Here is a 12,991-nt window from a genome sequence, read left to right as displayed (position 1 = left end):
TGAGGAATTCAGGAGTCACAAGTCTAAATATATATAAGCATGCTAAGTAAATGGTGATTCTATATGGACAGAAATGGACTGTGGCCAGATTGAGAGGACATATCCCATATAAAGGGGTTGGCCACTGCTCAGCTCTGGATGATGGTTACCATGCAGGAGTGAAAGCCAAAATCCAGGCTTTAATGACGAAACTCTTCATTTGAAAATGTCAGCCACAAATTCAAATTTTAAAACACTACATTAGCGTAGCAAGTATTACCCGTATCTGCCAGTTCACAGCCTTCTGCAGGTTGACCAGAAGTATAAAATCCTTAAAATCACAATCATAGAAAATAATAGTCACATCCTAAGTTGTATGACAAAATTTGTCCTAAAAATTAGTTGGTTCTAAATCTTTAAAAATTTTAACTAAACCAGATTCATAAAATAATCCGCTGTGGCTTCAGAGAAAAGAATATGATAAGAGAAGGCAGTCCTTTTCTAAGCTTTAATTGACATGCTGTGACCAGTATCTCTTTTCTTTGTATGATGTAGTATTTTTGTTTTATGAAAGAAAGAGAGAACTAGTTCTCTTCCTTCTTTTTTTTAAAATTTTTATTTTATTTTATTTATTTTTGCTGTGTTGGGTCTTCGTTTCTGTGCGAGGGCTTTCTCTAGTTGTGGCAAGTGGGGACCACTCTTCATCGCAGTGCGCGGGACTCTCACTATTGCGGTCTCTCTTGTTGCGGAGCACAAGCTCCAGATGCTCAGGCTCAGTAGTTGTGGCTCACGGGCCCAGTTGCTCTGTGGCATGTGGGATCTTCCCAGACCAGGGCTTGAATCTTCATTCTTTTTTATTTCAGATATTGTATATTTTCAGTTCTAGAATCTCCAGTTGCTACTTTAAAACTATTTTCTATTTATCTGCTGACATTCCCTATCTTTTCATTCATTGTAAGCCTATTTACCTTCATATCATTGAGCATAGTTATGATAGCTGCTTCATAACTAGTTCCAACATCTGGGTCATCTGAGGGTTGGTCTCTGTTGACTGTCTCTTCCCTTGAAAATGGGTCACTGTTTATGTCAAGTAAGTTTAAACTGTATCCAGAACCTTGTGAATATTTTTTTTGGAAACTCTGTGTTCTGCAATATTTCTCCCAAGGAGTGGGGTTTTTTCGGTTAGTTTTGTTTTTTGTTTGTATTTAAGCAGACAATTTGCTATTTAATACTTACCTGTGCTACTCCACATATGCATGGTTTATGGGGTGGGCCAACATTTGGGTGGATTTTATACCAGAATTAGGGCTTTCTATCTCTTGACCTTCCCTTTCTGGGATTCCCCATAACTTCCCAGTGGCTGTGGTCATCCTGAGCCCTGTCCTCTCTTTGTTCAGGCCAGAAAGATTGGGGTTTTCTTTTGGAATTTCAGCCACCTCATGCCATTGCTGTCTATGGCCTGACCTCAAACTAAAAGCCAGGAAATTGGACACTCTCCCTGTGCCATTCCCTAATGCCAAGTGTCCAGTGCCCTCCTAAATCTGCCTGCTTTTGTTCATTCTCCACTGCCTCAGGTAGTTGTTTTTTGTACATTGTCCAGAGTGTACAGTTGTCTTAAGGAGGGTTGATTGGGTAGGAGCTTACTCAGCCATACCAGAAACAGAACTCCCTCCCTCTATTTCTAAGTCAGAGAAACACAGGATCTTCTGTAAAGTTTGCTGTCCTGGAAAACGGGCTGCAGAAGTCTTATCTTCACTTTGATCTGCAGTTTATATACTGAACAATTCATCAAAACAAATGGTGCCACAGAGGAGTCAATCACCATGTAAAACCTGTTTGGAGAATCATATTTAAGAAGGAAATCATATTTAGTTTTTCTTAATATCATTATTCAGATGTTGAAGCCAGTACACTTCAGTGAAGGGAGAGAATCTGGAAAATATCCTGAAAAGTTTCACAGGACGATCCACATTTCTTCGTATGACTTTGAAAGTGAAAAATACTCTATTGTCGTGATTGATTTGATAACTAGCCAACCCCACAGGAAGCCCAGAGTTCTGGGCTGCTGCCATCGGGAAGAATGGCCTTTTTGCCACCTGGAGTAAGCTCTCGTTGTAATGAGATTTTCTGAAGGGAAGAACTGTGGACATCTGTGTGTTTAAGCTGCCCCTGTATTTACTCTAAAACGGAGGTCAGAGAATGTAGTCTTTTCCACTAGTGTAATTACTTTCTCTGTTCTCTTTTCAAACTGGGTCCAAAAATTGCCCATAAAATTAAAAGACTAATAGTTCATCAATCAAACCTTAGATACTTTCATGAAAAGTTTAATATCTTTCTGAGAAAATAATGACCTCTGGAGTGAAAAAAATGACTCTAAACTAGGGTGCAATAAATGAATTCACTACAAAACTATTAACCACAAAACAGCGTAGGGCCGGGTTTCCTAAGCAAAATGAAAATGGATTATTTGCCAGTTTAGATTTTTAATCTTAAAGGGAACTTTGTAATTTATCTGGAATTAATGGAAATAGAGAGCCTGCATCTGCATCTATTGTTTCCCCCCAGAGGTTTTTTTGGGTTGCATTGGAAAATTATAGACAGCCCTTAGCCTGCAATTTATGCCCTAAATGTCCTAAATGCTTTGTACTGAGATATACTCTTGCTACTGCCTGTTATTCAGGCAAACTCACATCAGTGTGCATTAGCCATTTTCAAAAACAACCTGGACCTGTGTCATTTTTGTTTACAAATTTGACATAAATTTTTAAAAATCCTCATGGGGATTGTGCTGAGACAATACGATATGAGCCTATAAATACTCCTCCCAACTGTTCCTTTATTACATGGTTACACACAATAATCATGTACTCCTAACTCGGATGCACACGACCTCCTGTGACCTAGTAGTTTGTCACGAGAGTGTTTCCACTAGTGTAAAGCTAAGTAACTCTATAGGCAGCTGACTGCCTTTATCCACTGAGTCGTAAATGGATAGATTTTCCTTCAACTTGAGAGCTCCCCCCGGGGTTACAGAACGTCATGCTTCCCTGCAGGACCTCCCTACCAAGAGACCATTTTGGGGAGAATACAGAGAGAACAGGAAAAGCCTGGATGCTCTGGAATACCCTATGTTTTCAGCACAGCTGGCTGTGAATTATGCAGTTGTGGATAGATTTCCTAAAATCCTTTCCCTAAAATGGGAAAAGAGCCAATATTGAGAACACACAGTAGTAGAATGCCAGCCCTCTGGTGCCATCTTCTGGATCTCCAAACATCCAACTGTGGTTACCTTCCCTTCATGTCCATTTAAGAGCTAAAATAAACGTCACTGATCATAATAACAAGAGCAAACACCTATGGAGGTAACTATGTACAGGTACTGATGTAAATACTCTGTACATTAGCTCATTTAACCTTCATAATGGCCCGGTGAGGTAGGTATGATGACAATTCCCATTTTACAGTTGATAAAATAGAAGCAACAGGGGTTAAATAGCCTGCCCAAGGTCACTCAGTGACTAAATAGTACATGCAGAATTTGAATCTGGTTCTAGAATCTCTGCTCCTAATTATTATGCTTGGCTGCCTCATCATATGGAAATAAAATTTATTTTCTCTTGAATTGAGCTTCAAGCCAACTGTTTATAGCATAAAAGTAAAGCAAGATCTATGAAAGTACTTTGAAAAGAGAAATGTTATACAGATCCAGAATAATTTTGAGGATCTCGTTGGCCACCTGCCCCTACAGTGGCATCCTAGGATGCTAAAAAGGAGTTGATAGACTGAGGCTCCTGTCCAAGTGAACAGACTTACACTGTTGGTCACAAAACCTGAGCCTTTACCACTGAAAGCTGTCAGGGCCCTCCTATGCCACCAGATGTTAGCAAGAAATGCTGTCAGAATGCATGAGCGTTGTTCAAAATGTGTGGTTATTTCTGTTTTCTTGTTAGGAGGGCCTCACATCAAAGTACAGTTTCAAGCCTTACACCTCATGATCATGGCACTGCCTGAGGCCAACAGGGACACAGCCCAGGTACGTTGTATCGACCTCATGGTCTGTCATTGACTCTTATTGGTCAGAGGAAATGGCTCAGGTTGAAAAATGAAAACTGAGAGGACAACTTACCAACCAGCTGAGCCTGCAACAAACCCGCTGCCTTTCCTTGTTCCCACCGCTGTTCTCCTGAGGAAGCCAGGAAAGAATGTGAATCCTGGAATCTTCTTTGAACATTTGTTTTGTTCATTCAATCTGTTAAGAGATGTTGAGCATCTACAAGTGTGCCAGGCACTGGGCGAGGGTTAGGAGTAGGAAGAAGAAGCAAAGATGGAAGACTTAAATGGAATAATGTCAGAAATGAATGAAACCCCTGCTTTAAATAAAATTTCTAGAATGTTCATGTCTTACCATAATTCAATTTAAAGAATTATAGAATCCCAGAATTTTATAGATCACCTGATAGGACCTTGCCATTTTCCAGATTAAGAAAATTAAGCTCAGAAAAGTGATTTCTCCGTTAATATAAAATAGAACATTTGATAGAACTGTACTCCATAGTTCTCCATCCCAAATATCCCTCCTTTTATTTCAAATTCATTTCTCTGCTTTATGTTTGTAAAAATCAAAGTTTCTGTTGCTGTTTTGATAATGATTCTGTGTGCAATAGGAAATCTGTTACAAGTACAACAGGTGCTTGGAATCTTTTTTTTTTTTTTTTGTGGTACGCGGGCCTCTCACTGTTGTGGCCTCTCCCGTTGCGGAGCACAGGCTCCGGACGCACAGGCTCAGCGGCTGTGGCTCACGGGCCCAGCCGCTCCGCAGCATGTGGGATCTTCCTGGACAGGGGCATGAACCCGTGTCCCCTGCATCGGCAGGCGGACTCTCAACCACTGCGCCACCAGGGAAGCCCCAGGTGCTTGGAATCTTTAAAATGAAATTGAGGTGAGGATGAGTTGGAAAGAGTTATAATTTTGAGGCCAGTAAACATGATGCTGAAAACAAAGATGAGTCTTCGTATTACCTCTTGTCAGACATTTCAGTTTGGTGAGGACCTTTCCTCCTACCAAGTGAAACCATCTATGTGAATTATATGATGTCCTCCACCCAAGAATGGGGATTGGCAAAGGCATAAGAATGTCTGTTTTAATACAATTTGGTAATTTTTCAAAAGCTGGAAATTTACTAGCTTTGTTTTTTTTTTGGTTTGGCTTTGTCTGAACAATGCTTTTTTTTTTTTTATCCAAAGAAATGAATCTAGTATCAGATATCTGAGTCAAAATGTCATTTCCCCTTTCATATAACTAAGAATGTAGCAATTATCAAAGAATTCAATACATTTCTAATAGAAGATCCTCTCTCTCTCTCTCTCTCTCCCTCCCTCCCTCTTCCATTCTGAATTGTGACTGGAAGAAGATTGAAGCTAGTGTGTTGTAGAGATCAAGATGTCTGGCTCAAGAATTAGGCTTCCTTGGATCAGATCCTGGCTGTGCCACTTAATTAAGTGACACTGGGCAAAGCTACTTAATCCCTCCCCATCTTAGTTTCCTCATCTGTAAAACAATAATAGTACCTACCTCACAGGGTTTGGAATGATGATAAAATGAGTGGAAGTATATAAAGTACTAAGAATAATGCCTGGCTCACAGTAAATCCTCAAATAAATGTTAGCTATTATCACTAGTATGTGCTGTCCATTTTCTCATTACACATACTATAGCAGAATTCAAACTTGGAAAACCAAAGAGCATCTCCTTTTAGGATTTCAGCCCTCTTGGTGAATTTCAGAAAGTTCTGATAGGCATTTATACTTTGGTGGCTTAGCCAAACTTTTATTAAGCTTTCTCAATTTTTTTTTTTAATGCTGAGCACAGGTGCATGTAATCACTTCCCTTTGGTCTGCTAAAGATTCCAAAATTGAAAAGCAGTACAAAGATGACACCCAAAAAGTGAAAGTTTTCAGCTTTTCGATTGAGATGTTTTTGAAGTGAGGAATGAGATACTCATTTTGTTGTTTCTATTCTTTAATTTTTTTCTTTTTATTCACTTTATTTTTAAAATTTTTATTGAGGTATCACTGACATATAACATATTAATTTCAAGTAAGCAACATAATATTTTGATATTCGTATACACTGCAACATGATCACCATAGGAAATCTTGTTGTCCTCCATCACCATTACAAAAATTTTTTTCTTGAGAGAACTTTTAAGATTTACCCTCTTTGTAACTTTCAAATATGCAATACCGTATTATTGACTATAGTCACCATGCTGTATGTTATATCCCCATGACATTTATTTCATAACTTATTTATTTTAAAACTCATTTTTTTCAATGGACTTTCCATTCCCAAGGAAACAGAAAATAATTTTTAACAGTAATGCCTTAAGAGTGAATTACTTTTCTTCCTTCACGACAAAACTGCATTTCATGTTTATTTGAGCTGTAGTGTTTTCTCTCCCTTGTTTACTGTTTAATTTTAATATTTGTCAAGCTTGTTTAAGATAAAAGAAAATAAGAAAATGCAAACTATTATTTATAGAGATCCCAACATAACAAATTCCATAAAAATGGAGCTACTTTTATGAAGCAGAGAAATGAAAAAACTCTTCACATTTCTCATTAGCACTTTTAAGCAGTTAGAGGGGAAACATGACACATTGAACCATTCTGTAGCTCTGACAGTTTTCCAGAGGCCCAGTGAACGGGTATGGAAATGAGTGATAGTAATCAGTGATGTCTTTTCCTAATTTACAAAGACTAGAGTGACACCGTGCTGTTTCCTATCAGGCCCTCATGACATTCTTCAATAAAGTCATTGCCAACGAATCAAAAAACCGAATGAGTATATGGAACATTTCTACTATAATGGCACCAAATCTTTTCTTCAGTAGAAGCAAACATTCTGACTGTGAAGAATTACTCTTAGCAAACACCGCTGCCCACATCATCCGCTTGATGCTAAAGTACCAGGAGATGTTGTGGAAGGTGAGTGACAATGTGACGACTAGGATGTTCTCATGTCTGCTAGCCCCCAGGAGATGTAAAGACTCATGAGCAAGCAGTGCCCTCAGGCACAGGGAGAGGTGGGAGACGGTAATCCCAGGTTGCTGGTGGCATCTTGATCATTCCTTAAGGCTGCTCCCAAACACATTTTCCTTTAAACAGGAATCCTCGTAGATTTTCCTAATCTTTACGAGGACAGAACCACAGTTCCTGGTTCCTGGATACTGAGTGGCCAGAAGACAGACTCTACCAGGGAGGTTTAACTCAAGTGTTTTCCTTCTAGTCAAGCTCTGTTTCTTCTCCAGGTTCCATCTTTCTTAATCGCTCAAGTCAGAAGAATGAATGAAGCCACCATGTTGTTAAAGAAACAGCTTCCAAGTGTCAAAAAGCTGCTAAGGAGGAAGACCATAGAACGAGGGGTAATAACTAAATAAATGCACGAATATCATGGCCACCCAGGCTCTTATTTCTCACAGTGATGCACAAAGTAGCTTGTAATTTAGAACCAAAATTGTTATATTCTCATAAAGTGTCAGTCTTGTAACTATAAACATTGTGGAAATTGTGTTCATGACAGAGTTCTGTGGTCTTTCCATTTTGTTGAATTATGTGCTTTGCAGTTGAAGTTTTTGAATTATCTCTGTCATGGAGATTACTTGAGGGCAAAATGGTTCTTACAAATGCTGAAAGTCAACATTTCAGTCCCTGTGAACTGGATTTAAGGGCAATCCCAGTAGTCAATATATCTAATAAGTAGAGATAGAGATTTCTGTAGTGATTGGATACTAAAAGAATATCTAATCCTCAAGTCGTTTTGGGTAAATTCATTACATTTCAAAGAATTTTTGCCTCAGCACGGTTGTCTGTGTGGAGATGGATAATGCAAACAGGCTTTAGAATTATCTTTATTGCTTTAATTTGAGGATGATCATGAGGCATAGCATTTGGCCTTGAGGAGGATGCAGAGATACAGGAAACTCACTTTGTCCTTAAAGGAACGTGTATCTAGTAGAGAGATACCTGGTAGAGAAATGTACACAAGAGCCATGAATGTGCATTCAGTGTGAAACGTGTCGTGCAGACAGGGTGCCGGGAATCATGCAGAGGAGAAAGAAATGTGCTCCAACATGGAAAGTGTGGAGACTTCACGGAGGAAGTGGCATTTGAGCTGCATCTTCAAGGATGGGTAGTAGCATTTGGAAGGGAGAAAGGAGGGGAAAGTTCATTCAGGGAAAGGAATAGTAAATCCCAAGGCAGTAAGGGAGGAGTATTGCTAATTGATTTATCACAAACAGGCTGAATGGCTGTGTTCCCTCATTGATTATAGGCAAAGTGACTTCAGATCAACTAGAACCATCACATTAAATTTGGGAAAAAAAACTTTTGTTTTGAGAAACAATTCACATAATGTAAAATTTACCGTTTTAACTATTTCAAAATGTATAAATTTTAGTATATACTTTTAGTATATTCACAAAGTTGTGCAACCATCACCACTATCTAATTCCAGACTATCTTTACCACCCCCCAAAAGAAACCCCATACCAATTAAGCATTCACTCCCCATTACCCCCTCCCCACAATCCCTGACACATTCTTATCTACTTTCTAGCTCTATGAATTTACCTATCTGGACATTTCATATAAATGGAAGCATGTAGTATGTGGCCTGTTGTGTCTGACATCTTTCACTTAGCGTAATGTTTTCAAGGTTCATCCATGTTGTAGCATGTATCAGTATTTCACTTCTTATTTTTCATTTGTTTTGCATTTCTCTTGGGCATATGTTGGGTCATGTGGCAACTCTATGTTGACTTTCTAGTATTTTGTTGAGAATTTTTGCATCAACTTTTATAAGGGACACTGGTCTGTAGTTTTTCATTTCTTGCTATGTCTTTGTCTGGCTTTGGTATCAGGGTAATACTGGCCTTATAGAATGAGTTGGGAAGTGCTCTTTCCTCTTCAATTTTTTGGAAGAGTTTAAGAAAGATTAGTGTTACTTCTTCTTTAAATGTGTGGTAAAATTCACCAGTGAAACCATCCGGTCCTGGACTTTTCTCTGTAGGAATTTTTTTTTTTTGATTACTGACTTAAGTTCTTTACTTGTTATAGCTCTATTCAGATTTTCTATTTCTTCTTGAGTTAGTTTTGACAGTTTGTGTGTTTCTAGGATTTTATCTGTTTTAGCTAGATTATCTAATTTGTTGAAATACAAATTGTTCATAGTATTTGCTTACAATCCTTTTTATTTGTATAAGGTTTGTAGTAATGTCCCCAGTTATACTCTTGATTAATAATTTGAATCCTCTCTCTTTTCTTGGTCAATCTAACCAAGGGTTTGTCCATTTCATTGGTCTTTTTGAAGAGCCAACTTTTGTTTCATTATTTTCTCTATTTTTTTGTTATTCTCTAGTCCTTATTAAAACTCAGATCTTTATTGTTTCCTTCCTTATGCTTGTTTTGAGTTTAGCTGGCTTTTTTAGTTTCCTAAGGTGGAAGGTTAGGCTATTAATTTGAGATCTTTCTTTTTAACGTAGGCATTTACATCTATAAGTTTTCCTCTGAGCACTACTTCTCCTCCATCCAGTAAGTTTTGGTGTGTTGTGTTTCATTTTTGTTCATTTCAAGGTATTTTCTAATTTCCCTTAGGTCCATTGGTTATTTAGGTATATGTTGTTTGATTTCCATATTTGTAAATTTTCTAAATTTCCTTTTGTTACTGATTTCTAATTTTATTCCATTGTGGTTATGTAACATACTTTGTATAATTTTGATATTTTAAACTTCACTGAGACTTGTTTTGTGGTCTAACATGCTGTCTATCCTGGAGAGTGTTTTATGTGTACTTCAGAATGGATTCTGCTGTCATTATCCTATATATGTCCGTTAGATCTAGTTGGTTGATAGTGTTGTCTAAGTCTTCTGTTTTCTTTCTGATCTTCTACCTACTTCTTCTATCTATTATTGAAAGTGAAGTATTGAACTCTCCAACTATTGTAGAACTTTCTATTTTTCCCTTCAATTATTTCATTTTTGGCTATATGTCTTACATGTTTTAATCCTCCGTTTCTCCATTACTGCCTTCATTTGTGTAAAATAGATATTTTCTTGTGTACCACTTTAATTCTTTTGTTGTTGTTTTTTACTATATATTTTTGAATCATCTTTTTAGTGGTTGCCCTGGGGATTATAAGTAACCTCTTAATTTATAACAATCTAGTTCATATTAATAGACCTTAAGTATCTAAAAACTTTCTACCTATATTCTTCTGTCCCCCCACATTATGCTGTTATTGCTGCATATTACGGCTTTATAAATTGTGTGCCCATCGACATAAATTTATAATTGTCATGTACTTGTCTTTTACATTAGATAAGGGAAAAGTGAGGTTATAAACAAAAAATACATTATATTGCCTTTTATATTCTCCTAAGTAATTTCCTTTACTGATATTCTTTATTTCTTCATGTGGATTCGAGTTACTGTCTAGTGTCCTTTCATTTCAGTTTGAAGGACTCTCTTTAGCATTCCTCTTAAGGTAGGTCTGCTAGCAATGAACTCTCTCAGCTTTTGCTTATCAAGGGAGTGTCTAAATGTTATAGTTTGCATCTACCAACCCCAAACTCCCAGTCTTCATTTTTTAAGGACTGTTTTGCCAGATGGAATTTTGCTTGTCAGTTTTTTTTTTCTTTCACAATTTTAATATGTCACCCCACTGTCTTCTGGCTTCCATGGTTTCTGCTGGGAGATCAGCTATTATTATTGAGGAGCTCTTGTACTTGAATTGATTTTTCTCTTAATGCTTTCAAGATTCTCTCTTTATGTCTGTTTTTGACAGTGTGATCATGATGTTTCTTGGTGTGGATCTCTTTGATTTTATCCTATTTGGAGTTTGTTGAGCTATTTGGATACGTAGATCATTGTCTTTCAGCAAATATGGGGAGTCTTCAGCCATTGTTCCTTCAAACGTTCTTTCTGTTCCTTTCTCTCTACTCCTGGAACTCTAACTGTGTGTACGTTGGTGTGCCGGTGTTCCACAGTTCCTCTAGGTTCTGTTCATTTGTCTTCTTTTTTTTTTCTTCCTGTTTCAAGACTGGATAACCTCAAATAACCTATCTTCAGATTTGCTGATTTTTTCCTTCTGCTTTTTTTTTTTTTTGACCACATCGTGCAGCTTGTGGGATCTTAGTTCCTGACCAGGGATTGAACCCAGATCCTCAACAGTGGAAGTGCAGAGTCCTAACCACTGGACCACCAGGGAATTCCCTCTTCTGCTTTCTTAAATCTGCTGTTGAACCTCTGTAGTAGGCTTTTCATTTCAATTGGACTTTTATTAGCTCCATAATTTCTTTTTGGTTTCTTTTTATGATGTATTCTCTTTATTTGATATTCTCTATTTGGTGAGATATCATTCTCATGGTTTTCTTTAGTTCTTTAGACACAGTTTCCATTAGTTCTTTTAAAGTATTTAAAATAGCTTTTTCAAGTACATCCAATGTCTAGGCTTCCTTAAGGAGTTTCTTTTGAAACTATTGACACTAATTTTTTTTTCCTGTGTATGGGCCATATGTTCTTTTTTAAAATTTTTTATTTATTTATTTTTGGCTGCATTGGGTCTTCGTTGCTGCACGAGGGCTTTCTCTAGTTGTGGTGAGCGGGGGCTACTCTGTCGCACTGTGCGGGCTTCTCATTGCGGTGGCTTCTCTTGTTGCGGAGCACGGGCTGTAGGCTTCAGTAGTTGTGGCACACAGGCTCAGTAGTTGTGGTGCACAGCCTTAGTTGCTCTGTGACATGTGGGATCGTCCTGCACCAGGGCTCAAACCTGTGTCCCCTGCATTGGTGGGCGGATTCTTAACCACTGTACCACCAGGGAAGTCCGGGCCATATTTTCTTGCCATGTTTTTTGTCTGTCTCATAATTTTTATTGAAGAATGGACATTTTGAATGTTAAAATGTGGCAGCTTTGGATTCTCCCGCCTCCCCGTGGTTGCTGCTTGTTATAGCTGTTATTTATTTGTTCATGACTTTTCTGCTGAACTAATTTTGTTATGTCTATATTCTTTGTTTAGTGTGGCTACTGAAGTCTCTGTTCCATTAGCCTAGTGGTTAGCTGATGTTTGCACAGAGATTTTCTTAAATATCTGAAACCAAAAAAATCTCCCAGTCTTTGCAGACGAGCTCTGTGTGTTCGTGTGCTTGACACACCTTCAGTATTCAGCCAGGCAGTTTACAACTTCACCTGAACCTTCAGTTCCTGTTTGGACAGAGCTTAAAGGTCAGCCAGAGGTGAGAGCTTAAGTTCTTTTCAGGTCTTTCCTGAATATGTGTACAGCCCTGGGCATGCCCATGGCCTTCTAGATTCTCAGGAATATGTTGGAGCTTTTCAAAGACCTTATTCCCCAAAGCATCTCATTCTCTAGGCTTGCCTCCCAAGAGTTTTAGTTAGTTACTTTCTCCCCCAACTCTTACCCACTGCATCAGGCAGCAGTGATTAAAGCATTTGCCTGTAAATGTTTTCAACATTACACCACTTTAGCACTGGTCAAGTTCCAAGTTAGGCAAGATAAAGGCAAGCCAGTCTTCCAGGGAACAAATAATTAGAATTTTTTGTGAATGAGGTCCATTCTGCTCCCTTCAGTACTAATACCAGGAACGCAGGCTGTTATTTTTAAGGCTGTCACTGAACTGTGGAGCTGAGATGGGAAAGTGTAAGTTAAAATGCCACAAAGTTCACTCTTCTTGTCAAGATTCAGCTGTTTTTCTTACTTAAGCACTCCCCAGGTTGTGACTTTTGGGTTAGTTTCCAGAGTTCTGAAGAAGTTGACAATGACAGTTTTTGGCAGTTTGTTCGTTACTTTTATGGAGGGACAGACTTTTGGAGTCCTTACTCTGCCATTTTCATTCTGGAAAATTTCAATGGCCTAAGTATGATATGTGTGGAGCTGAAGCTGGGGTCAGGTCAGGCTTTGTGAGCCAGGGCAAATTAAAGTATTTCTCAGAGCCTCAA

General features: G+C 38.2%; 1 protein-coding gene across 1 annotated transcript in view; it reads left to right on the top strand.

Moving 5' to 3' along the window:
- The window catches only part of ARHGAP28 (Rho GTPase activating protein 28), a 154,407-nt gene that overhangs the window by 131,264 nt on the left and 10,152 nt on the right, over positions 1 to 12,991 (top strand). The window contains exons 13-15 of the mRNA XM_082641422.1: positions 3,930 to 4,012; positions 6,768 to 6,965; positions 7,289 to 7,402. Coding sequence (XP_082497548.1) covers positions 3,930 to 4,012; positions 6,768 to 6,965; positions 7,289 to 7,402 — 395 coding nt within the window. The remainder of the gene's footprint in view (positions 1 to 3,929; positions 4,013 to 6,767; positions 6,966 to 7,288; positions 7,403 to 12,991) is intronic.

This window comes from Mesoplodon mirus, assembly GCF_964341445.2.
Source record: "Mesoplodon mirus genome assembly, chromosome: 13".
Taxonomy (NCBI): Eukaryota; Metazoa; Chordata; class Mammalia; order Artiodactyla; family Ziphiidae; genus Mesoplodon; species Mesoplodon mirus.
The sequence above is the reverse complement of the archived record's forward strand: the minus strand, read 5'-3'. Positions and strand labels throughout refer to the sequence as shown.